The 26031-nt window shown below is 44.7% G+C and overlaps 1 protein-coding gene and 1 long non-coding RNA gene across 2 annotated transcripts; one reads left to right on the forward strand and one right to left on the reverse strand.

Annotated features, from left to right (window-relative positions):
• Positions 1 to 2342: 2342 nt before the first annotated feature.
• Positions 2343 to 12586, forward strand: LOC132807717 (zinc finger protein 154-like; the record flags this gene model as incomplete). The annotated part of the gene is made up of 2 exons (XM_060821750.1): positions 2343 to 2443; positions 11606 to 12586. A coding segment is annotated over exon 2 (582 nt), but the record flags the coding sequence as incomplete, so codon positions are not given.
• Positions 12587 to 16973: 4387 nt separating this feature from the next.
• On the reverse strand, positions 16974 to 19582 carry LOC132807716 (uncharacterized). Its single transcript, XR_009641998.1, has 3 exons — positions 19480 to 19582; positions 17737 to 17820; positions 16974 to 17261 (listed from the first exon to the last, which is right to left on the reverse strand). It is a non-coding gene; the product is annotated as an uncharacterized LOC132807716 (long non-coding RNA).
• Positions 19583 to 26031: the final 6449 nt, after the last annotated feature.

Consider the following 26031-nt stretch of genomic DNA (forward strand, 5'->3'; position numbering starts at 1 on the left):
AACAACTGAACAGGAACACGACAGGCAACTACCAGCTGATCTGACCAAAAAATACAACCATGAACTGACAACATTCATCAAGACTTCTGATCCAATCCTTCCAGAAGCTCAGCATCCACAGACTATTTGAATCCGTGGACGTGTCAGTATTCTACACCAGCATTCCTCACGATGATGGCATCTCGGTAACAGCCTCAGTACTCAATACCAACAACTGCCAATCTCTGAGCACTGTCCTACAACTCATCCGCTTCATTCTCAACCACAACATTTTCACCTTTAACAACCAATTCTTTATCCAGACACATGGAACAGCCATGGGGACCAAATTTGCACTCCAGTATGCCAACGCTTTCATGCACAGGTTCGAACAAGGCTTCTTTTCTGCACAGGACCTCCAATCAGCACTATACAGCAGATATATTGATGACATTTCTTCCTCTGGACCCATGGTGAGGAGTCACTGAAACAACGATACTGTGATATTAACAAGTTTCATCCCACCATCACACTCGCCACACTATTTAGTATCTGTCTCATTTTCGAACACATGCAGCTCTGTCAAGAATGGATGTCTCAGCACTTCTCTATACCGCAAAACCACGGATAACCTGACAGTGCTACACTTCTCTAGTGAAACATATTAAAACAGCCATCCCCTCTGGACAAGCCCTGTTCAGGTGAGGAGGAACGTGACAGACACTTGGAAGTACACAAGCATGCTCTCATAAGAACGGGGTGCAATGTTCAACTCATCAGCTGCCAGTTCCAATGTGTCACAGCAAAAAACTGTAATGACTTATTTTAGGAGACAGACATGAGCTGCAACCAAAATGGTACCCTTTGTTGTCCAGTACTTCTCAGGAGCCGAAGCACTACGCCACGTTCTTCGCAGCCTGCAACACATTATTGATGAGGATGAGCAGCTCGCCAAGACCTTCCCCATGCCTCCACTTCTCGCATTCAAACAACCACCAAACTTTAAACAGATAGTTGTTCGCAGAAAACCACCTGGCCTTCAGGACAACACGATACAACTCTGTCACGGCAGATGGTGAAAGACGTATCAGAGTGTTGACACGATTACCATCATTACACATGGGGACACCACCCACCATGAGTGTAGCAGGTACTCATGTGACCTAGCCAGCATTGTTTGTCTCATATGCTGCAGGCAACGATGCCCTGAGTCTTGGTATATTGATGAGACCAAGCAGAGGCTACAGGAACAGATGAATGGACACTGCACAACAATCACCAGCCTGGAGTGTTCCCTCCCAGTCGGGGAACACTACAGGAGTCCAGGACATTCAGCCTTGGATCTTCGGGTGACCATCCTTCAAGGTAGACTTCAGGATAGGCAAAAAAGGAAAGTGGTTGAGCAGAGGCTGATAGCCAAGTTCAATACCCATGGAGATGGCCTCAACCAGGACGTTGGGTTCATGTCACACTACAGGTGACCCCACTATACTATACATTCTGTCACTCACTCACTCTCACACACACACACCTTCGAGCCAACGCAATCACACAGACTCTCTCATACACATGCACTCTCTCAAATGCTCTCTCTCTCTCACACATACACCCTCTCACAGACTTATACTCCATTATACTCTCTCACACACACATAATCACTCGGTTTCTCCTGCACACACACACACACACACACACGTTTGTGGGTTGAATTTGTACTTGCAGAATCGCATTTTATTTTGCACAAAAACGCATACATGTAAGATTCTGTAATACCATGATACAAATAGAATCCGTCTGACCTAACATTGCGACACAGACAGACTTTAGCTTAACACCTTCAATGCATTATCTGATTGAGATGATACCTATTGTTAAAAGCTATCTTGAGAACGTAACTTTTGAAAAGTTCTGGGATTTACAGATGTAGGAATCAAACTAACATGGTCATTCTAAAAGATGGTAGAGGTCAGCTGAAGTTGTTTAATATTACATTCCATGACACTGCCATCCTGTTGCTATAAAGTCTGTGTGTAATGATTCTGCTCCACAACCAACCGATGAAGAAGTAGCGCTTCGAAAACTAGTGATTCCAAATAAACCTGTTGGGCGACAACGTGGCATTGTGTGAATTTTAACTTTGAAAATCTGTCAGTAATGCCAACATCTCCGTACTGCGCATGCTACTCGGTGTCAGCAACGCAGTGCGCATGTACGTCGGTGTCAGCAAAACATTACGCATGCTCACGCAAAAAGCGGAAGCACTCCGTGATCTTGTTTTGATGGACCAATGAGAAGCTCTGGAGGACCGGATGGAGATTGGTCCTCCTGCCAATCACAGCAAACTCATTGTCTGGATGCGGAAGTAGGACCATGAACTTCTGAAGTTGCTGCTGCTGCTCCTCTCTCTCTGAAAGAAGATTGAGCTTCACCCCAGACTGCAACTTCCTTCCTCTCTCCAACATCTGTGAGTACAGCACGCTCTTTTCCTCAACCCCTTTTCCATTCCGGGGTTGAGCTGTTGACTTGCAGGAACTGAAGGGAAACGGAGTGAATCCAGGGAGGGGAGAGACTCTGGGAAAGTTAGTCCAGGTCTTTTTTCAATGGAAAATACAGGAGAATTGACATTTCAGGCTCGAGCCTTTCATTAGAAATGATGTGTGAATATACAATAGGGCCTCTGCGTCCTTCTAATCCAGTCAGTGCAAGTTGTCAGACAGGTGCAGCAAGTAGCGAGCAAGGCAAGTGGGATATTGGCAAGAGGAATTGAGTTGAGAAGTGGGGACGCCTTCCTGCAGTTTGGGAGTAACTGAATATCTCCAAGGCTGAGTTCATCTGTTTATTGAACAACAAAGAAGTGATGGTTATGGGGGAAGGCAAGACCAGTACAGATCAGTTACAGAAACAGACCCTTCAGTCCAACTAATCCATGCTGACTATGTTCTCAAACTAAACTGGACCCAGCTGCCTGTGTTTAACCTATATCCCTCTGAATCTTTTATATTGGCGTCATAGAGATGTACAGCACAGAAACAGACCCTTCGGTCCAATTTGTCCATGCCTACCAATTATCCTAATCTAGTTTATTTACCAGCCCTGGGCCCATATCCTTCGAACCCCTTCTATTATAGACCAATCCAAATGCCTTTTAAATTCTGTAATTATACCGGTATCCACCACTTCCTCTTGCTGGTCATTTCATATATGCACTACTCTGTGTGAAAAGGCTCGCCTTAGAGGTTCACCTACCTCCCAACTCCTTTACTCAGTGCTGTAACCGATAAAGGAAAACATATCTTCAAGGAACTATGAACCTGCACTCCAAGGTCTCTTTGTTCAGCAACACTCCCCAGGACCTTACCATAAAGTGTATATGTCCTGCTCCAATTTGCTTTTCCAAAATCCAGTGCTTCACACCTATTTAAAATAAACTTCATCGTTCACGTACTAATCCAAATGTCTTTTAAATGTTCTAACTGTTCTGCATCCACCCCTTTGTCTGGAAATTCATTCCACACACAAACCACTCTCCGGGGGTGGGTGGGGTGGGGGGGGGGGAGGGGAAGAGAAATGGCGACCCTCATGTCCTTTTAAAATCTTTCTCCTCTCTTTCTTTCAAAAATTTGCTCCGTAGACTTGAAGCCCCAGTCTAGAGAAAGGATTTTGGCCATTCACCTCATCTATACCCCTCACGATTTTAAAATCCTCCTCTGCTCCAGTGGAAAAAATTCCAGCCTATTAACCTGAATGTAGGTATATTCATGGCAGGTCAGGCAGCATCCGAGGAGCAGCCTGACCTGCTGTGTTTTTCCAGCACCACTCTAATCTAGACTCTGGTTTCCAGCATCTGCAGTCCTTGTTTTACCCTTTACGTAGGTACACTCATATCTACTTATGATCTGTTCAATGCTGGTGCAAACCCGACAGGCTAAATGGCCTATTCCTGCTCCCAATTTGCACACTCCTAGTCCAGGACAGCAAGAGACCATAAAACACAGGAGCAGAAATTAGGCCTCTCAGCCCATCAGGGCTGCTCCACTATTAAGTTCTGGCTGATAAGTTTCTCAATCCCATTCTCCCACTTTCTCCCTGTAACCCTCGACCCCCTTGATACTCAAGAACCATCTATCTCCATCTTAAATCTACTCTGTGACCTGGCCTCCACAGCCTTCTGTAGCAATGAATTCCACATATTCACCACTCTCCGGCTGAAAATGTTTCACCTTATCTTTGTTCTAAAAGATATTCCTTTTACTCTGATGCTGTCAGGTCCTAGACTCTCCTACCAATAGGAACATCTTCCCCTGAACTCTGTCCAGGCCAGTCAGAATTCTGTCTGTTTCAATTTGATCTCCACCTCCCCCAAGTGAGGGCCTGTTAATCAGCATGAACCACACCCTTCAGGATGAGTTACAGCAGGAATTAGGTTCAGCAAAGTCAGAATGGAGGAAGTGATTGTGGGAAGGAGATTTTCAGCTTTTGGGGGATGAGAGAGGATGCGAAGTTCAGTATAAATTAGAATTGATCAGATGGGCTGATGGGTCAAGGAGTGGCAAAATGAGTTTAATTTAGATAAATGTGAGGTGTTTCATATTGTAAGGCAAATCAGGGCACGACTTACATAGTTAAAGGGGAGTGTTGCTAAACAAAGTGTCCTTGCAGGTTCATAATTCCTTGAAAGTGGAATTGCAGGGAGACAGGATAGTGAAGAAGGCATTTGGTACACTTTCCTTTATTGGTCAGAGCATTGAGTACAGGGGTTGGAAGGTCATGTTAGGCGACTTTTGGAATACTGTGTGCAATTCCAGTTCCCGCCCTCTGGCAGAATGTTGTGAAACTTAAAAGGGTTCAGAAAAGCTTTACAAAGATGTAGGTAGAGTTGGAGGGTTTGAGCGATAGGAAGATGCTGAATATGCCAGGGATAATTTCCCTGGAGCATTGGAGGCTGATGGGTGACCTTACAGAAGTTTATAAAGGGTATGGATAGGTTGGATAGCCAAAATCTTTTCCCCGTGGTAGGCGACTCCAAACCTAGAGGGCATAGGTTTCACATGAAAGGGAAAAGATTTAAAACGGACCTGAGGGTCAACTTTTTCACTCAGGGGGTAGTGCATGTTTGGAATGAGCTGCCAGAGGAAGTGGTGGAGGCTGCTACAATTACAACGTTTAAAAGGCATCTGGATGGATATGTGATTAAGAAGGATTTAGAGGGATACAGGCCAAATGCTGGCAAATGGGAGTAGATCAGTTTAGGATATCTGGTCGGCATGGATGAGTTGGACCAAAGGCTGTGTTTCTGTGCTGTATGACTTTAATCATCTTGCGTGAAAGCAGAAGTGTTGTTGTGAAGAGTGGACGATCAGAGCAGCTTTCAAAGATGTTTTGCCCTGACTGGGAACAGAAGAAGTTACAATGAAATATTTAATTGGTGAGACAGCAACTGAGTACATGAGTACTTCTAGGATTTTGGTGGAACGTGAGAATTCACTTCACTGTGGGGGTGAAGAGCTTTAAGGCTTACCAGCAGTAAGGACAGTGTGCTGATTGGGGTGCCCAGTGAAGGGCTAGGTGGATTTTTGAGTTAAACTGCTCATTTCTGTCAGCCCCCGATGTTTTGTTTTCAATGCTGTCCATCAGGAGCGGTGAATGAGTAACTGGTATTGTTAGAAGCCTTACAGTTTACAGTACTGCGGGTATTGCATTGTTTCATCAGCATTGTAAAGGTTACAGGCAGCAGTGGGAGGCGTGGGCTGTATTCACTAGAAATGATTAAGCGTATGTTTAGATAACATACATACAAGAGGGCGGGGGGGGGGGGGGAGACTTGTCTTTTGATTTGCAGAAGGTGGGAGATTCTGGGAGCTGTGATCTGAGGCAAACACAACTGCGGTAAATCATAGAAATCCTACAGTGTAGAAGCAGGCCAATCAGCCCATCAATCCATTCTGACCCCTCCAAAGAGCATCCTGCTCCTGCCCCCACCCCTTAGGGAATCAAGGGTAGTCGGGATAATGCAAGTAAGAAGAGCTGAGATGATGGATAGATCAGCCACAATTTTAATAAATGGTGAAGCAGCTCAACAGGCCCAACGGCCTACTCCTGCTTCTATTACGACGAAACTATAACCCTGAATTTCCCATTGGCTAAGCCACCTAACCTGTACATCCCTGGGCACTATGGGCAATTTAGCAAGGCCAATCCAAATCAAGGTAGATAAGCAATGCAGTGATGTGAAAAATGGACATCAGAGAACAATAGAAAGGAACAAGGAGAATAAACGTACCAGCAATTAAAACTGGATGCAAAAGATTACAAATGATAAATCTAAAAAGGCCAGAATCTGACTGTGTGCTTGTTATGAAGGGGTACATGTACTGTATCTTTGAGAGAGTAAGAAAAAATTGAGCAGAACAAAGTGTTCTAAACAAGATGAGAATGTAATATTTGGTCAACATAAATAGAGCAACTGGGTTACCATGAGGCACAAACACATTCAAATTTGGCTAATCAGTTTAAGTTTTGCCCCAAAATACCAAAGTCCAATCAAGTTTGAATTAAGTATTTTGATAATATTAACACCAATAAAATGATCCGATGTTTGGACTATAAAACCGGGCATTTTTGTGAGTTTTAAAATTCTCTGTTGGACATAAAGAGTAAAGTTGTTAAATTTTTACTTTAAATATTTACCTTTGGGATAGTTCTTTGCCCCTCGAACTTTTACAGATTACTGCATGGGTTGAATCATCTCTATATTGCTGGTTTAATTTAGCAAAGGGGGTTACCCCGTGTCGTAATAGCGCTGCAACATAACAAAAGTGAATGAATTGACTGCTCACATTGAAGAGAATAATTATGATCTGAGACTTCTTACAGAGACATAGCTTCAGGATGACAAGGATTGGATCCTAAATATTGAGGGGAGATGTGGCATTCAAGTCGAATGGGAAGCTAGGTAAAGGTAGAGGGGTGACACTGCTAATCAAAGCACTGACCACAGGGCAGTCTGGTGTCGGCTCGGATTTCAGTCCTGGTTTCTTTGTCCTTGGTTGATCTTCCTGTTCCCACACAGTTGTTGTCTGTTCTCAGCTGTGCTTCATTTCTGCTGAAGCTTTAACCTCCTTTGACACCTTCCGGAACAATAAATCATTCACTCAATCAAAGTCCAACCTACAATCTTCCAACCTACAATTTCCCAGCCTGTCACCCATCCAGACACAGTATCATAATACCAGGAAATATAACAGAAAAGCGAAAAATTAAATAGGTGCTTGTGTTTGTTCATTGGCAAGTAAAGCAGAAATAAGGGTCTGCCACGATTCTTACAGTGCCCTAATTGAAGAATTCTCTCTCCCTTACATCTAAGTATTAGTACCCAGCTGTGATTTATAACAATATTTACATCAACAGAAATAAAGCATCTGTTATGCAATACAGTATGGAACGAGACTTTTTCTCTCTCTCATGTGCGCCACACACACACACACGTCTATAGGGTGAATTTGCATTTGCAGATACATTTGCATTTTGCTCAAAAAATGCACAATCTGCAGGCAGACAATACATGGAATATTTTATAAATTCCACTTTGGAAATAGAACCAGTCTGACTCAAAAACTGGGATACAGACAGACTCTAGCCTCACACCTTTAACGCGTTGTCTGAGTTGGGTTGTCACCTTTTCTTTTAAAATCTTAAGTTATCTCGAGTAGGTGTCTTATCAGAAGTTCTGGGATTTACATATTAATGACACTAGCAACTCATTCTAAAGGATGAAAGACTTTACAATCCAGGGTTCTTCAATGTATCATTTCAGTGGCATGACTCTGTAGTGTTTTGCTGTAAACTCAGTGTCTTATGATCTTATACTCCACAACCACCTGAGGAAGGAGCAGAGCTCCAAAAGCTAGTGCTTCCAAATCAACCTGTTGGACTGGTGTCATGTGATTTTTATCTTTGCTCAGGTTAGGGTGGATTGGCCCTGCTAAATTACCCACAGTGTTCAGGGTTTTGCGGGTGTGGGTGAATTGTTAGAAGCGAGTTGATTCCAACTTCTCGTGACTGTCTGTGTGAGCTTTGGTATGTTCTCCCCCTTCTGTCTGCATGGGTTACCTCTGGGTGCTCCGGTTTCCTCCCACAGTCCAAACATCAGTTTCTGATGGATCGGATTCTTATGGTACCCAACTTGAGGAATTCTCTCTCCCTTACATCTAACTATTAGTACCCAACTCTGATTTATAACAACATTTACAGAAATAAAGCATTTATTATCAAAATAGACATAGAGACAAACAGCATAGACATCAACATTTGCTTTCTCTCATGCACGCACACATGCATATAAGTGTATAGGGTGAATTTGTATTTGCAGAATTATATTTAGAGATACATAGAACATTACAACGCAGTGCAGACCCTTCGGCCCTCAATATTGCACCGACCTGTGGGACCAATCTGAAGCTCATCTAACTGACATTCTCATTCAGATGCCTATCCAATGACCATTTAAATGCCCTTAAAGTTGGCGAGTCTACTACTATTGCAGGCAGTACGTTCCACACCTCTACTACTGAGTAAAGAAACTACCTCTGAACATCTGTCCTATATCTATCACCCCTCAATTTAAAGTTATATCCCCTCGTGCGAGCCATTACCATCCAAGGAAAAAGACATTCACTGTCCAATCTATCTAACTGTCTGATTATCTTATGTCTCAGTTAAGTCATCTTTCAACATTCTCCCAAAAGAAAACAGCCGCACGCCCCTCAGCCTTTCCTCCTAAGACCTTCCCTCCATACCAGGTAACATCCTAGTAAATCTCCTCTGAACCTTTCCCAAAGCTTCCATATCCTTTCTCTAATGCGGTGACCAGAATTGTACGCAATACTCCAAATCTGGCCGCACCAGAGTTTTGTACAGCTGCAGCATGATCTCATGGTTCTGAAACTCAATCCTTCTACCAACAAAAGCTAACACACCGTATGCCGCCTTAACAGCTCGATCAACCTGGGTAACTTTCAAGGATCTACGTACTTGGAAACAGAGATCTCTCTGCTCATCTCCACGACCAAGAATCTTACCATTAGCCCAGTACTCTCATTCCTGTTGCTCTTTCCAAACCTCACACTTTTCCACGTTAAACTCCATTTTCAACCTCTCAGCCCAGCTCTGCAGCTTATCTATGTCCCTCTGTAACTGACAACATCCTTAGTTAATATCCACAATTCTACCGACTTTAGTGTTATCTGCGAATTTACGAACCCATCTTCTATGCCCTCATCCAGGTCATTTATAAAATGACGAAGAGCAGTGGACCCAAAACAGATCCTTGTGGTACCTCACTAGTAACTGAACTCCAGGATGAATATTTCCCATCAACCACCACCCTCTGTCTTCTTTCAGCTAGCCAATTTCTGATCCAAAACTTTGATTTTGTTCAAAAAAGTGCGCAATCTGCTGGCAGTCAATGCAGGCAGTACATGCATATAATATTTTGTAAATTTCACTTTGGAAACAGAACCTGTCCGATTCAATATTGGGATACAGACTGACTGTGACCTCATACCTTTAATGCATTGTCTGAGCTGAGATGTCACCTTTTGTTACAAACCTTCAGTTACCTCGAAGGTGATTTGTAAGAAGTTCTGAGATTTACATATTAATGATCCCTACAACCCATTCTGAAAGATTAAAGACTGATGGTTTGCCACGTCTGTATGTTGAGTTTCTCTCTGGTGTTGGTGTCAATGCCTTGACCCTGTGTCTGGTCGTTTCTAAAGACGCTGTATTGCAGGTTTATCCTGAATTTAGACAGTTTTTCTTTGCTTCCCAAAATCAGACCTGCTCACACTGAGCAGTATCCCAATGTTGTGAAAGATGTTAACTTTCAGGTAGTGTTATTCAAAAGAGATGTTTTTCCTTTTTTGGCCCTGTAAGATCCTGAATTAGCACACTTCCGGAGAATTAGAGTGGAGTGAGAATGGATGGGGGGGGGAGAGAGAGTGGGATGGTGCTTTCAATTTTGTGGAATAACAAAAGAAAAGATTTGTTCTGCAGAAAAAGAATTGCTTGTTGTGAATTTCTACCCTGGACTGATGTCAAAGTGAAGATTTGAGACGGCCCAGGGAATCCCTTGTGGACTCAGACCTGTAAAGCCTCTCTCTTGGTGTGTCCTGGAAATCATACTGTTTGGAAGTCTGGAATAAAAACTTGTTATGGACAGTTTAGTATAATTTTAGTTATCCCCTTTATTCACTAATAGCATCACTGTGACAACATAACATTGATACCTATAAGCTAAACTAACTAGGTTCTAATAATCTAGGGGAGTAGGTTACCAGCTGTCCAGATGCCCAGCAGGCGACTCCAATGTATTGATACAAAGTGGCTTCCTTTGTACAAAAGTTTGAAAAAGGAATTGCATGTTCTTAATTAGACAGATAACAGTGAACGACAATAATTCATAAGGAAGAAAAGCTCATTGACAGATCTGTGAAGCTTGACTAATCACTCCTACAGGCCCGAAGCCATTCGCTAGGTGGGAAAAACAGCTGAGTTAGGCGCCTGCGAGTGAGATAACCTCCTCTCATAAAGAGGTCCCAGTCTCAGCTAATTGGAGAGTTCACAAGATAACCTCGCACAGCTCACATGTCAGATACAGTTGTTTTATAAAACGGCTTCTTAGTAAGGAGGGCAAATGTTCAATCATAAAATGGCTTCCCGACACATTGTGCAAGAATCTCTTCAATATTCAACCTAGAATAAATTTCTAAGCTGGGAGCAGACTCCTGCTTTTTAAGCCCTAAATCATTCTGTCCCTGAGGCTGAGATGTTACCGTGAGGTTTCATTTCAACTGATTCATTCGTCTTCGAATGGAACATGCCTTCTTTTCAAGTTTGTGATTGAAATTCAAGTAACACATAAGATCTGATTAGTTAGAATTGACAGTGGGGCAGTCTGTAAGGTCTGTAAAAACAGCAAGTAAGTTAAAGCTTTATCAATATTTCCTTTTAGAGAGTTTGCATTTCATAACCAGAATTGGCTACTCAAAAGCATCAAAAATTCTCAAAATGCAATTAAATTCAATCCATAGCAGCTAAGCACTAAGAGTTAATTTTCTACTGGATTCAACATCCTCAGCACAAAACTGGTGTCCTTTTGAACTCTCAAGTCAGGGTTTTGTAACAGCAAAGATTTATTTTCTCTGGGACTGCCCTGCTTGCAAGGGGTATAAGAATCCATTATAACTGACAGCAACTGACCGTTAATTACAAAGCTTTTGATAGTACCAAGTTTCGTTTCAGGGTCAGAATCAAACACTCTCATTAATTTCACAAGGGGACGGCTGTGAATGTTATCACTTGGTGTCCTGTTCATACAGATTCACCAATGCTAAGGCAAACATTCTTAATTGTCTTACAGCATCCTGTTATCACTTGGTAAGCCCAGGTGTCCCTGTCTTTTGCATTCTTTAAGATTCCCCCTTTTTTGAGCCTTGCTGTCTATTTTCTAGTGCAATAAATGTGTTATATAATTCAGCATTACATTGAGTCTAAATGTTTAAAGACAAGTTTTAAGGCTATAGACCGTCTCAGTGACAATGATGACTTTTGTAATCTCTTTTTACAGAGTATTTGATCTGAAAACTGAAGTTTAAAAATCAACAGATGAAGGGCTTATGCCCAAAACACCGACTCTCCTGCTCCTCAGATGCTGCCTGACCTGCTGTGCTTTTCCACACTTTTCAACTCGGACTCCCAAGCGTCTGCTGTCCTCAATTTCAAGTCAATGTCTGACAGTCGTTCAGTCCATTGGGCCTGTAACGAGTTTTGACTAAGATTCTGTGAGAAGGAGCAAAGTTTTTTGGTCCCTGTTTCAGTCCGTTTTCAGCATCAGTGGGATGGAATGAGAGACCCTACTGTTACAGCGCACTGAGTGTGGAACCTAAAACAGTTATCCAGCCTGGAAAGAGGAATTCACGGTGGGGAGGGACTGTACACGTGTTTGTGTACCGCTGAAGCTTCAGCCATGGAGAAACCCGAGGAATCCCGCCCCGTGGAGAAATCTTGGAAATGTGGCGACTGTGGGAAAGGCTTCCATGTCCCGTCTGTCCTGGATGCTCATCGGCGCAGTCACACTGGGGTCAGGCCATTCTCCTGCCCTGAGTGTGGGAAGGGGTTCAGCAGTTCCTCCACCCTGCTGAGGCACCGACGGGTCCACACAGGGGAGAGGCCCTTCAGCTGCTCCGAGTGCGGGAAGGCCTTCAGCAATTCCTCTGACCTACTGAAGCACCAGCGTGTCCACACCGGGGAGAGACCATTCGCCTGCCCAGAGTGCGGGAAGGGGTTCAGCAGTTCCTCCGCCTTGCTGACCCACCAGAGGGTCCACACAGGGGAGAAGCCCTTCAGCTGCACCAAGTGTGGGAAGGCCTTCACCCAGGCCTTTTCCCTGCTGAGGCACCAGAGTGTCCACACAGGGGAGAGGCCATTCACTTGCCCAGAGTGCGGGAAGGGGTTCAGCGATTCCTCTGCCCTGCTGACCCATCGGCGGGTCCACACTGGGGAGAGGCCTTTCAGCTGCCCTGAGTGTGGGAAGGCCTTCACCCATGCCTCCAACCTGCTGACCCACCGGTGGGTTCACACCAGGGAGAGGCCCTTCAGTTGCCTCGAGTGTGGGAAGGCCTTCAGCAATTTCTCCCACGTGGTGATCCACCGGCGGGTCCACTCCGGGGAGAGGCCATTCACTTGTCCTGAGTGCGCAAAGGCCTTCAGCAATTCCTCTGACTTACTGAAGCACCAGCGGGTTCACACCGGCGAGCGGCCCTTCAGCTGCCCTGTGTGTGGGAAGGCCTTCACCCAGTCCTGCAACTTGCAGAGGCACCAGCGGGGGCACCAGTGCTCCCAACAATCGGATTCTGCCAGTGAGGCTGCTGTGGGTCACCCCCAGGACTGAACCTCCTGCCCAGTTTGATAGTGGGAGAGTTGGTGGGCTTGTTTTGTTTTCTGCTGGACTGCACCCACTCCCACGGTGGCTCAGTGGTGAGTAGCATTGCCTCCCGGTGCCAGGGACCCGGCTTTGATTCCACTATTGGGGCAACTATCTGTGTGGAGTTTGCACATTCTCCTCCTGTGCCTGTGTGGGTTTTCTCTGCGTGTTCCGGTTTCCTCCCACAGTCCAAAGGTGTGCAGGTAGGGTGGATTGGCGATGCTAAATTGTCCCAGTGTCCAGGGATGTGTAGATGTGGTGTATTAGTCAGGGGAAATGTCAATTAATAGGGTAGGGAAATGGGTTTGGGTGGGTTACTCTTCAGAGGGTCAGTTTGAACTTGTTGGGCTGAAGGGCCTGTGTCCACACTGTAGGGATTCTGTGATTCCACGAACTTTGATCCATTGGGCGCTGCTGCTCGTTGAGCCCGGGACTGCACGTTTCCACTGAAACAATCTGCACAAACCTAAGCCTGCAAGGCCATTGGAGCAGAAGTTAGGCCATTCAGCCCATCGAGTCTGCTCTGCCGTTCGTTAGAGACAAAAATAAACTGCAGATGCTGGAATCCAGAGTAGGCAAGCAGGAGGCTGGGAGAACACAGCAAGCCAGGCAGCAGCAGCAGTGAAGTCAGTGTTTCAGGTATTAACCCAAATCACTGACTTCTCTACCAGAAATGATTTACGAGGATGTTGCCGAGAGGTTGAATAGACTGGGGCTGTTTTCCCTGGAGTGTCAGAGGTTGAGGGGTGACCTTATATGGGCTTATAAAATCATGAGGGGTATGGATAGGGTAAATAATCTCCCTGGAGGTTGCACAGTCCAGAACCAGAGGGTTTATGGTGAGAGGGGAAAGATTTAAATGGGACCTAAAGGGCAACCTTTTCATACAGAGGGTGATGCATGTATGGAATGAGCTGCCAGAAGTGGTGGAGGCTGGTACAATGGCAGCTTTTAATTGGCATCTGGATGGGGACATGAATAGGAATGGTTGAGAGGATATAGGCCAAGTGCTGGAAACTGACCCTTTGGTCCAACTCATTCATGCTGACCAGATATCCGAAATTAATCGCGTCCCGTTTGCCAGCACTTGGCTTGTACCCCTCTAAACCCTTCCTGTTCATACACCCATCCAGGTGCCTATTGATGAGATTCCCTACAGCGTGGAAACCGACCCTCCGAAGAGTAACCCACCCTAACACTACAGGCAACTTAACATGGCCAATTTCTCCAAATCTGCACTTCTTTGGACTGTCGGAGGAAACCCGTGCAGACATGGGGAGAATGTGCAAACTCCACACACAGTTGCCAGAGGCTGGAATCGAACGTGGGAACCCTAGTGCTGTGAGGCAGCAGTGCTAACCACTGAGCCACCATGCCGCCCAAGGGTTTTGCATATTGCCACTGTCCCAGCATCCACTACTTCTTTCGGCAGCTCACTACATCCATACACCACCCTCTGCATGAAAACACAAGCAAAAGAAAACAGAATTTAGAATAGCATCCATTTATAAACCCGACCGTCACAACCTCCCCGCAACGTAAAAAGGAGCTGTTCAGATTTCCTGAAGCATTCTCATATACACACCCCTACAGCAAAAAAGAACGGTCAGTTCAAACACAGGTTCTTACAGGAGAGACATTAGTGAGAGAGCTGAAAATGTGTTGCTGGAAAAGCGCAGCAGGTCAGGCAGCATCCAAGGAGCAGGAGATTCGACGTTTCGGGCATAAGCCCTTCTTCAGGAATTGTAAGTGAGAAACAGTCAGCCAGAAACATTTGTTGAATAAGGGAACCTTTCTTCCCCCAGTAGCTTCAGACAGACTGCTCGCTAAAACCCAAACCAAATCAGGGTTAACAAAAAGGAGACCCGTCCTTTCATTGTCCAAGCGTTTTATAAAAAAATGTTTCAAACCCTTTTCCCCGATTGTTGCCTCCCTGCCCCGCAGCACCGCCGCCACCCTGGCTATCACCTGATTGCCTGCAGAATTTAACTGAGTTTCCATCGACAGTGCCCATCTCTGGAAGTGTCAAGGGGTTTGATGCAATTTTGTTCTTCCAATACTGCTGCTGCATCGTTCTGGAGCGAGAACGTAGAACAATACAGCACAGTTCAGACCCTTCAGCCCTCGCTGTTGTACCAGCCTTTTATCCAACTTGAAGATGAGAAGAGCCTGCACACCCCTCAATTTACTGCCGTCCATGTGCTTGTTCAGCAGTCGCTTAAATGTCCTTAAATGTATCTGACTCTCATTCCAACCCTGGAAGTGCATTCCATGCACTCATCATTCTGAGTAAAAAACCTACCTCTGGCATCTCCCCTAAACCTTCTTCCAATTACCTTAAAATTATGCCCCGTCATGACAGACATTTCTGACCTGGGGAAAAAGTCTCTAGCTATTCATTCTATCTATGCCTCTCAACGTCTTGTATACCTCTATAAAGTCACCTCTCATCCTTCTTTGTTCCAATGAGAAAGGCCCTAGCTCCCTCAACCTAAGACATACCCTCCATTCCAGGCAGCATCGAGGTAAATCTCCTCTGTACCCTCTCTCAGCTTACACATCTTCCTGTTGTGGTTCTGTTCGCCGAGCTGGGAATGGGTGTTGCAGACGTTTCGTCCCCTGTCTAGGTGACATCCTCAGTGCTTGGGAGCCTCCTGTGAAGCGCTTCTGTGATATTTCCTCTGGAAATTTTCCCTACACATCTTCCCTAAAATTAGGTGACTAAAAGTGAACAGAATATTCCAAGTGTGATCTAACCAGTACTCCATACAGCTGCAACATAACCTTGCAGCTCTTAAGCTCAATCTCCCTGCTAATGAAAGCCAACATACTGTACACCTCTGTAACAACCTTATCAACCTGGGTGGCAACTTTGAGCGATCTATGGACTTGGACTCCAAGATCCCTCTGTTCCACCACACTGTCAAGAATCCTGCCTTTAACCCCATAGGTTGAACAAACAAAGGAGTTTGGTGAAATGAGAATCATTAGATAAATGCTATTGAGCAAACTGATAGTGCTATGGGCTGGCAAATCTCTGGGTACAGGTGGACTTCATCATAGAATTTTAAAAGGTGGCTAATGAGTTCATATTTGCATTAATGTTAATCTTCCAAGATTTATTAGATCAGGCAAATTTTCCTCAGACTGGAGAGTAACATATTTAATACTTCTGTTCTAGAAGGAAAAGATACATCATGGAAAATGAATCCCTTGAGTCAATGGCAATTAAACGTTTGTTTTTGAATCAATTAAGGAGATTATAACCACCATGTCAAAAAACTCGTGGTAATTGAAAAGAATCAGCATGCTAATATGAAAACAAAATGCTGTTTCACCAATTTATTCATAGAATTCCGAGAGTGCGGAAAGAGACCATTTGGTCGATCAAGTCCTGCACCAACCCTCAAGAGCATCCCACCCAGATCCAGACCGCCACCCTACTCCGGTAACCCTGCATTTAGCATGGCTAACTCACCTAGCTTGTACATCCAAGGACATTACACAATCCAGCATGGCTAATTCACCCAACCTACACATCTTTGGACTGTGGAAACTCACAAAGACATAGACACAACATACAAACTCCAAACAGATAGCCGACTCAAGGCTGAAATCAAACAGGTGTCTCTGGCCGTGAGAGGGAGCCACTGTGCTACCATGCCGTCCTAAAGGAATTCTTTGAAAGAGTATGTAAATTGAAGCCTGTGGATATACTGAACTTGAATATCCTAAAGGTGTTTGACATGTTTTCACGAAAAGCAAATTGCACAGAAGAGCTCATGGTGTAAAGTATAGTTATAGAACATCAACTGACTGGCAGAAAACAGGATATGCAAGAATGGTTCTTTTGTCAAATTGGTTGTATATTTGAAAGTATGGTGGGGTTCCAACAGGCATCTCTGCTGGCTCCTCAACTTTCTACAATTATATAGATGACTTACAGGAGGGGATCAAAGGTATGTGGTTACATTTGCAGGAAACACAAAAATAGATTGAGAAGTACATTGTGGGGATGACATATCAAGGATGCAGATTGTTAGATTGGTTAAATAAATAAGCAAAACTCTTGCAAGTGGTGTACAATATGGTAAAATGCAATTTATTACCTATTTGGAGAACAACCGCATAATTCTGAGATGCAGAGGGATCCAGGGGCCTTGCAAAGTCACAAGTTAGAATGCAAGCGCAGCAAGTGATTAGAAAGGCCAATGACATAAATGTAAGGAGATTATGCCTCAGTTACAGAGCATTGGTGGGACTACATCTTGAACACGGTGCTCAGTTTTGATATCCTTACCTAAGGAAGAATGAAAATGCCTTAAAGGCAATTGACAGAAGGTTAACTGGATTGACACCCACAATGAACAGACTGTTTTATGGGAAATCATTAGTCAGGCAGGTCTGACTTTCAACCAGAGTTTGGAATAGCAAGGGGTGATTTGATTGAAGTTTCTATGAGCCTGAATGGTCTTCAAAAGATGGATGTTGAAGGATGTTTACTTACTGTTGTGAACGAACAATTAGATCACCCATTTATAGAGTCATAGAGATGTACAACATAGAAACAGATCCTTCGGTCCAACCCAGCCATGCTGACCAGATAACCCAACCCAATCTAGTCCCACCAGCCAGCACTCGGCCCATATCCCTCCAAACCATTCCTATTCATATACCCATCCAAATGCTGGGGGATTGAACATTACCAAGAATGACTATTGCAGTGGTCAGAGCTTGAACAGTTCATTTACAGAACAAGTCTAAACGGTCTTTACCCTGTAAAGGTGTTGTGTGCCAGTTTGATACCAGTTGTGCTGTGGGCTACCCTGGTAAGCCTTGCCCTATCCAAATAGGTCACACTGCAAAAGAGAAGATAGGGAAATGTTATCTTTCGGTTACAATTTGTTTCTTCAAAGTCACAATAGAATATTTGGCAGGGATGAAGTGGTCTGTTATGTGCTGACTTCAGCAAAAGACTTTTTGACCCCTAATGGCACCAATGTCTTCCCAATTATGGGATGGGTGGAACTGTTCTGGGACAATAACCGCATCTCTTACTGAAAGACCCATCTATTGAACAGCCTCAAGGAAGTCACAAAGATAGGCAGGCCTCTTATTTGCAAGGTCCCTCCCTTACCTACACTAAACTTGGTTATTATTTTGAATAAAGTAAGTACTCCTCGTGCTGTAACTGTAGGAACATAGTCTCCCCTGAGTTTTGCACAGAATGGAAGCATCCAAAAGCTCTACAAAACAGGAATATCACACTTTGGGATATGCAGCTCTCAGTGACTTTTTTTTGTAGAAGGATTTTCAGGTGTTATTAGCCATCAAAACCGTATTGATATTGTTTGTGGTCTCACCCTTTTGGGTAATGAGACAACTGCTGCTTTATTGAGATCAGGATTTAAAATTTGAATTTAGGAGCAACAGGTGTATGTAGGTTTTTATTAACCACAAAATGGCATTTCAATTTTAAATAATATTTTAAAATAATATAACAAAATGGCTTCAGGTTATGATTTGACATTGAACTTGAACTGCTGCTTTGCTGAGTTGGTTGGATTTAGAAATAACAGAGAACAATGGAGTTTGCATAATATGAATCATAAGTAATTTGGTATTCGAACTAATCTTGAACTAGCAAGCATGGGATGATTTTGCACGTAAAACAATCTGTTTCCCAGGAAATATCATTGGACTAACCTGCTGTCAATCATGTCACCTTATTACATTTTATTGGTCTTTTCTTGTCATTAAGGCTGTGCTGTCTCAAAAATAAATAATGAGTAATTTTCAAAAGGAATTGTGTAATTTTGCCACGGAACATAAAGTTTTTAACCTGAGTTGCTGGACAAATCTGTGCTAGGCTGCCTTATTTCATTCAGCTCCCAGTGATTCTTTTGACCGATCTCGGGGGTCCAGACCTTCACCCTAACCTGCAGAACCCCGAACACTATGGATACACTTACCTCGGCCAGTCCACTCTAACCTGCACATCTCTGGACACTGCGGGTAAATTAGCATGGTCAACATACACTAACCAGACCATCCTTGAGCATGGCTGAACCACCCTAACCTGCACATCACTACACTGTGTGGGGAATGAAGCTCGGCCAAGGCCGGGGTTACCACGAGGTTGGAATTCTCTCCCAGAAATGACAGTTGATGGTGCCCTCACCAAGATGGCCGCCCGCGCTCCCCGCCCCAAGACAACATGGGCCTTACCCTCACAAAGATGGCGGCTGGTTGCCAGGCAACCCGAGAGCTCCTTCCCCGGTGAAGTAAACACTGGGCCTGTGGGGCTTTTATTCGCGGCCTGCGGCCTCCCCCTAGGAGTTTATAAACTCCCCAGTCTCCCTCCTCCCGCGGTTCCCAATCCTACCCTGTCTCACTGTCTCCTCTCCCCGGGGGCAGGAGCCAGGTCTTGGCGCTCGGACCTGGCGACCTCCCCGGGATGTTTCTGAAACCTGGTCCTGTTCTGAAGAAGGATCCCCGGACCCGAAACACGTCCTCACATTTCTCTCAACACGAGCTGCCGGACCTGCTCAGCTTTTCCAGCGGTTTCTGTTCTTGTTCCTTCAGCCGCCGGCGCCATTCCTCTCCCACACTCAGTAACACTGTCTCTGTCCGGCCGCGGGACCTACACTGCACATGCGCCAGTAAACAAGGGGCGGGTCCCGCTGTGACGTCATGGCGGGCTGAGGGGGCGTGGTTGTGGAGATAACCAAACAATCGGAGACAATGGGGGCGGGGCGATCGTTTTGCCGGCCCCCAGCCGCCAGAAAGGTGTCATTTAAAAAAGTTTCAAAGTAGCTTTTTAAAAACTTTTCAGCCAGTTGTGAAATGTTATTCTAGACCTCTGGAAGGGTCAAACATTAGGAAAGTTTCAAACATAAACAAAGGGATAGTAAAAACGATAAATAAAAATAGGTAAGTTAACTTACAAAAGAAACCTCGCACTAAATATCAAAAAGGACAGCAAAAGCTTCTGTTGGTATGCTAATGGGAACAGAGTCGCTGAGCTAAGTGTGGTACCTTGGAAGATGAGAACTGTGAGTTCATGGGGGAACAATGAAGTGGCAGAGATGATCTCAGTTTTTATGTTGGCAGACAACAGAACTATTCCTATTAGAATTGGCAAGTCTGGGGCTATAGAAAGAGTAGAACTTAAACAATCAACATTGAGAGGGTAAAGGTACACAGCAAGCTATTTGGATTGAGGACAGACAAGTCGACTGGTGCTGATGGCCTATATCCTGGTTCCTGAAGGAAGTGGCAGTGGAGATAGTGAATTCATTACTTACAAAATTCCAAAAATCTCTGAACATGGGAAAGATTCATTGTGTTTATTTAAGACTGATATATATATATATATATTCTTGATTGTCAAGGGGATCAAAGGTTACGGGAAGAAAGCTGGAGAATGGAGTTGAGAAACATCTCAGCCATGATTGAATGGTGGAGCAGACTCGATGGGCTGAATGGCCTAATTTCTGCTCCTGTGTCGTATGATCTGATGGTTCGATTGGATTAGAAAAATGCTAATGTAACACTTGTATTCAAAATGGGAGGGAGGCCATATGTGGGAAATTGCAGACCAGTTTGTTGAACATTTGTTATAGAGTCATAGAGATGTACAGCACGGAAACAGACCCTTCAGTCCAACTTGACCATGCCAAAAGATATCCTAACCTAATCTAGTCCCATTTGCCAGCACTTGACTCATATCCCTCTAAACCCTTCCTATTCATCTACCCAGATGCCCGTTAAATGCTGTAATTGTACCAGCCTCTACTTCCTCTGGCAGCTCATTCCATACAAGCACACCCTCTGCATGAAAGAGTTGCCCCTTATGTCCCTTTTACATCTTTTCCCTCTCACCCTAAATCTATGCTGATTAGTTCTGGACTCCCCCATCCCATTGAAAAGACCTTGTATGTTTATCCTATCCATGCCCCTCATTGTTTCATAAATCTCCATAAGGTCACCCCTCACCCTCCGAACCTCCAGGGAAAACAACCCCTGCCTATTAAGCCTCTCCCAAATGCTTCATCTCTGGAAACATCTGTGTAAATCTTTTCTGAAACCTTTCAAGGGAGAAGGCAGGAAAATGGGGGTGATGAGCAGTCTTGATCGAAAGACATAGCAGACTTGATGAGTTGAATGGCCTAATTCTGCTCCTATATTTGTGAACTTTTGAACTCTGGAGCAGGCAGGACCTGAACCCGATTCAGGGTTAGGGTCACTACCTCTGTGCAACAAGACATCCATAAAAATATCAAATCCTCCCCATCGGGAAATTGCATCCCCAGTCTCCTGAGTCACAGATGGGGATACTAACCACTACACTACCGAGGATGCAGGACAGTTGCAAGATGATGGGGATAGGGGTGGAGAAGGGGTGGGTGTTTCAGGAACTATTATAGACATGAAAGTGTGAATGGACTCCTTAAGTACTGGGTAAAAACAAGGACTGCAGATGCTGGAAACCAGAGTCTACATTAGGGTGGTGCTGGAAAAGCACAGCAGGCCAGCAGCATCTGAGGAGCAGAACGAAGCCAGTCAATGATCTGACCTGTGCCACACAAACACAGTCCCCCTGGAGTATTACCAAAGGTATGTTCAGGCTGTAGGAAGAGATCCAATTCCCAGTTTGATCTGGAATGTAATCCCCACAGGTACACTGGGAGCGGTGATCCATTTGCTCCACATGTGGGAAGGGATTCACTGAGTCATTCAAACTCAAACACATTATTGACTTCCGACTGGACAGAAAGAATTAAACTTCTCAGCAAAAACCACTTTAAAAAAAGTTCAATTTTTATAGTCATAGCGAGAATCACAGTTTTCCAAACTGTGGGCCAGTACTCGTGATGTTGAGAGACCAGGTTTTGAATGCATGGCCGCCCAGGTAACAGTGGGTGCTGTGGGGCTCACAGCGATGACTGATTGGCCGACTCTTTAGATGCTCGGTTGTTTCTGTGTTGTTGATGAGGCTTGGCCTCATGGACTGCTCTCTGAAGTTGGATTTAAAAGAAGTTTTGGAAATTATGAGAAAAATCATACCCCGAAAAGACAGTGAAAAACTGTTCACCATGGTAAAAGCATTGAGAATAAGAATGCAGATTTCAAATCCACTACAAGGAAGAAAATGTGAAGTGAGAACGAAAGTTCACACAGTGAGTAAATAGATCTGGAAGACATCGCATGGAGCAGTGTTTGATGCAGGTTCAGTCAAGAGCATTGGAAAATTATTTGATGACAAGCAATGTACCAGTTTCCAAGGAAATGTCAGGAAAATGGCACAACGTCAGAAAGCTCATTTAGAGAGCTGCATGGACACAATGGGCTGAATGGCCTGCTTCTGTGATTTAGTAATTCAGTGGTTCATAATTGCTTATCAGGTCTTCGTCAGTTGTGAACGTCAAGCTAACATCTGCTATTTTGTATGGTCAGTCAGGGAGATCAGTCAGATCGATGTTTTATAACTGCAGGGATTGGGACTAGGACCCAGGTATTCACAGTACGTGTCAATGATTTAGATGAGGGAACTAATTGGAATATGTTACAAATTGCAGATGACACAAAGCTGGGTGGAAGGGTGAGCTGTGAGGAGAATGCAATGTTATTTGGACAGTCTGAGTGAGTGGGTAAATGTATGTCAGAGGCAGTTAGTGTAGATAAACGTGAGGTTATCCACTTTTCTAGCAAAACTAGAAAAGCAAATTATTTGAATAACTGTAACCTGGGAGATGGGAAGGTTCACCAAGAACTAATCCAAGACAGAGGACCGGAAAATTTGTGGCTGTAAGAGCTGCTCCTTTTTTGAGATATTTTCAGTGTTGGAGGGATTTCCTTGAATTCCAGGAGCAGCAATTAATGTTTTATATGCTGATGCATTGTTTTGGTAAAAAAAAATCAAGACAACAGCAATTTCAAAATGGAGAACGACAGCCAAAGGCAGTGAGCACAGGTCTGTAAGGGAGAGAGAGAGAGAAAAAGAAACGTATACTCCTAACGGACACAGCAGTGAATCAGCATAGTTACTGCCTCTGCTGTTTGAAATCATGTACCTCTGAACATCTTGGAAAAATTAACAAACAGCAAAATTGACAGCTGATCTTGGAGGAACATGTGTTGGAGAGCTCACAGCACAGGAACAGATTAGTGCACACTTTTTAACGTGTAACCTTGCTGTATGTCTGCAGTAGTGAATAGAGTGGGTTTTTTCTTGATTATATGGTTTGAGATTTTAGAAGTTCACCAGCGAGTCCACAACAGGGGAATGGCCAATCACCTGCTCCAAGCACAGGAAGGGATTCATCAATTCCTCCAGCCTGCAGACGCACTAGCGGGTCCACACCAGGCACAGCATGCTCACCCACTCTCAGTGCGGGAAGGGCGTCACCCCTCCTCCCACCTACGGAGGCACCAGTGAGTTCATGTGCCAGCAAAGGGTGATTGAAGGAACAAGTGCTGAGTGCCATTATCGACTGGACTATCAACCCAGTTCTGGGGACTCCTGGGTTTGAATCCCGCCACAGCAGATGGCGGAATTGTAATTCAGTCAGAAATCTGGAGTTCACAATCTCACGATGAAATCATTTTCTGGGGAAAGAAAACCATCTCATTCACTCATGTGAGAGTCCGTCTGCAGCCCAATCCTGAGTCAGACTGGTTCTGTTTCCAAAGTAGGGATTTCAAAGTTTGTGAGAAGATTTGTAGCTCGGGTGCTCGTTGTTGTGGTTCTGTTCACCGAGCTGGGAATTAGTGTTGCAGACGTTTCGTCCCCTGTCTAGGTGACATCCTCAGTGGGAGCCTCCTGTGAAGCGCTTCTGTGATGTTTCCTCCGGCATTTATAGTGACAACCGGAAGCGGCAGATACAAATCACTATAAATGCCGGAGGAAACATCACAGAAGCGCTTCACAGGAGGCTCCCAAGCACTGAGGATGTCACCTAGACAGGGGACGAAACGTCTGCAACACAAATTCCCAGCTCGGCAAACAGAACCACAACAAGTAGGGATTTATAACATGTCACATGGATTGACTGCCTGAAGATTGTGTGCTTTTTGAGCAAAATATAATGTATCTGCAAATAAAATTCTGCAATTGCAATTTCACCCCATAAACTGATGTGTGCATGTTAGTGTGTGTGTGTGTGTATGTGCATAAGAGCATGTGTTTGCATACGACCATGCTTGGTAACGTGTGTGAGTAATGGGATACAAGCCTGTGTGAGTGGGGTCACTTGTAGTGTGACATGAAACCAAGGTCCCTGTTGAGGCCATCCTCACGGGTTCCGAACTTGGCTATCAGTTATACAACACACATTGGATAGGGCAGGGTGGGGCTTGTCTTACAATTTGCAGAAGGTGGGAGGCTCTGGATGCTGTGATCCAGGGCAAACACACCCTAGAGGACATTCGTTCAGAGAGATGGAGCTGGAAGGCAGGCTGCAGACATGTTGAGGATAAAGTGGGAAAGTTAACCAGGCACTTTATTCTGGGAAACGGTCATTCCCCTCTGGAGAGAGCCTTTTGTTTGCATCAGTGGATAGGGTCAGGAGGGTGTAAGTGCAGGACTGGCAGGTAAAAGGGATCTGATACGACCATCTGCAGGTGGGAGGAGCTAACCGGTTGGGCAGTGGGAGTAAAAACAACATTGGGGAGGGGGAGGTGGTGGTAAGGGACAGAACAGTGACAGGGATGGTCTCCGTTCTCTGCAGTTATCAGCAGGAGCACAGATGGCATTGGTGTCTGTTTGGTGCCAGGTTTCAGGAACCGATGTGCTCAGGGCTGGAGAAGTGGAAAGGGAGGTTGCAGTGGGTGTGGTCCAACAATGTCAGGAGGAGAGAGCCTCTGCTGAGGGCACATGAGAAGTTAGAAACTATGAGGACAAAGCAGAACATCAAAGCTCTGGGCGGCACGGTGGCTCAGTGGTTCGTACGACTGCCTCACAACGTCAGGGACCTGGATTCGGTCCCACTCTTGAACAGCTGTCTGTGTGGACTTTAACACGTTCGCACTCTTCTGTCTGCATGAGTTAACTCTGGGTGCTCCAGTTTCATCTCAGTCTAAATATCTGCAGTTCAGGGTGGATCGGCCGTGCTAAAGTGTCCACATATGTGCAACTGAGGATCGGTTAACCATGGGGAACTGCAGGAAAAACGGGTGGGTCTGGAAGGGATACTGTTTGGAAGGTCAGTCTGAATTTTATGGGCCAGATGGCATGTCGGGATTATATGATTCTACTGCATTAGCCAAGCATCTATTGAGAAACGATTGCCATAGGTCTGCTATGGGTGGAGTGGGTTCCAATTTATGAGACACTGACACCAGTCCTGAGGAAGGTGGAATTTGTGCTGTCAGTCCCCCAACCATTTGGTCCCCGTCTACTCTCTCTCCTCACACTCTGCACCCACCAACTCTCTGTGCTCAGCCTTCTTCTCTCTCTTCCCCTCATTTTCTGCACCTCACCCTCTGTCCCATGTAATTCTCTCTCTCTATATATATACTCCGCTCTCTGTCCATTCTCTCCTCCATCTACCATTCTTCCATGCTTTCTCGTGCCCTCTTTGATTGCTGTATCTCTTTCTCAGGAAAAAGAGAATTGATAGTGACGACTCTACCTGGAAGACAGGGGTGCGCAAGAAATGGCTGATCTTTAAAATTAAGAACAGCTAAAATGATATATTCAAAAACATCGTTAAAGTCTAAAAGCATATTAATTTATTTTTTAAAAGCTGCAGTCATGTTTCTGAAACTTGCATTGAAATGTACAAATAGAATCATACAGCACAGAAACAGATCCTTCAGTCCAACTCGCCCATGCCCTCCAGATATCCTAAATTAATCTAGGCATCCATTTGACAGCATTTCGCCCATATCTCTCTCACACCTTCCTATTCAGATACCCATCCTGACCCCGATGCCTTTCAAATGTAATTGTACCAGCTCCACCACTTCCTCTGGGCAGCTCATTCCATACAGACACCACACTCCACATGAAAGTTACCCCTTAGGTCCGTTTTAAATCTTTCCCCTCTCACCCTAAACCTATGCCG

This window comes from Hemiscyllium ocellatum (assembly GCF_020745735.1).
Source record: "Hemiscyllium ocellatum isolate sHemOce1 chromosome 27 unlocalized genomic scaffold, sHemOce1.pat.X.cur. SUPER_27_unloc_20, whole genome shotgun sequence".
NCBI lineage: Eukaryota > Metazoa > Chordata > Chondrichthyes > Orectolobiformes > Hemiscylliidae > Hemiscyllium > Hemiscyllium ocellatum.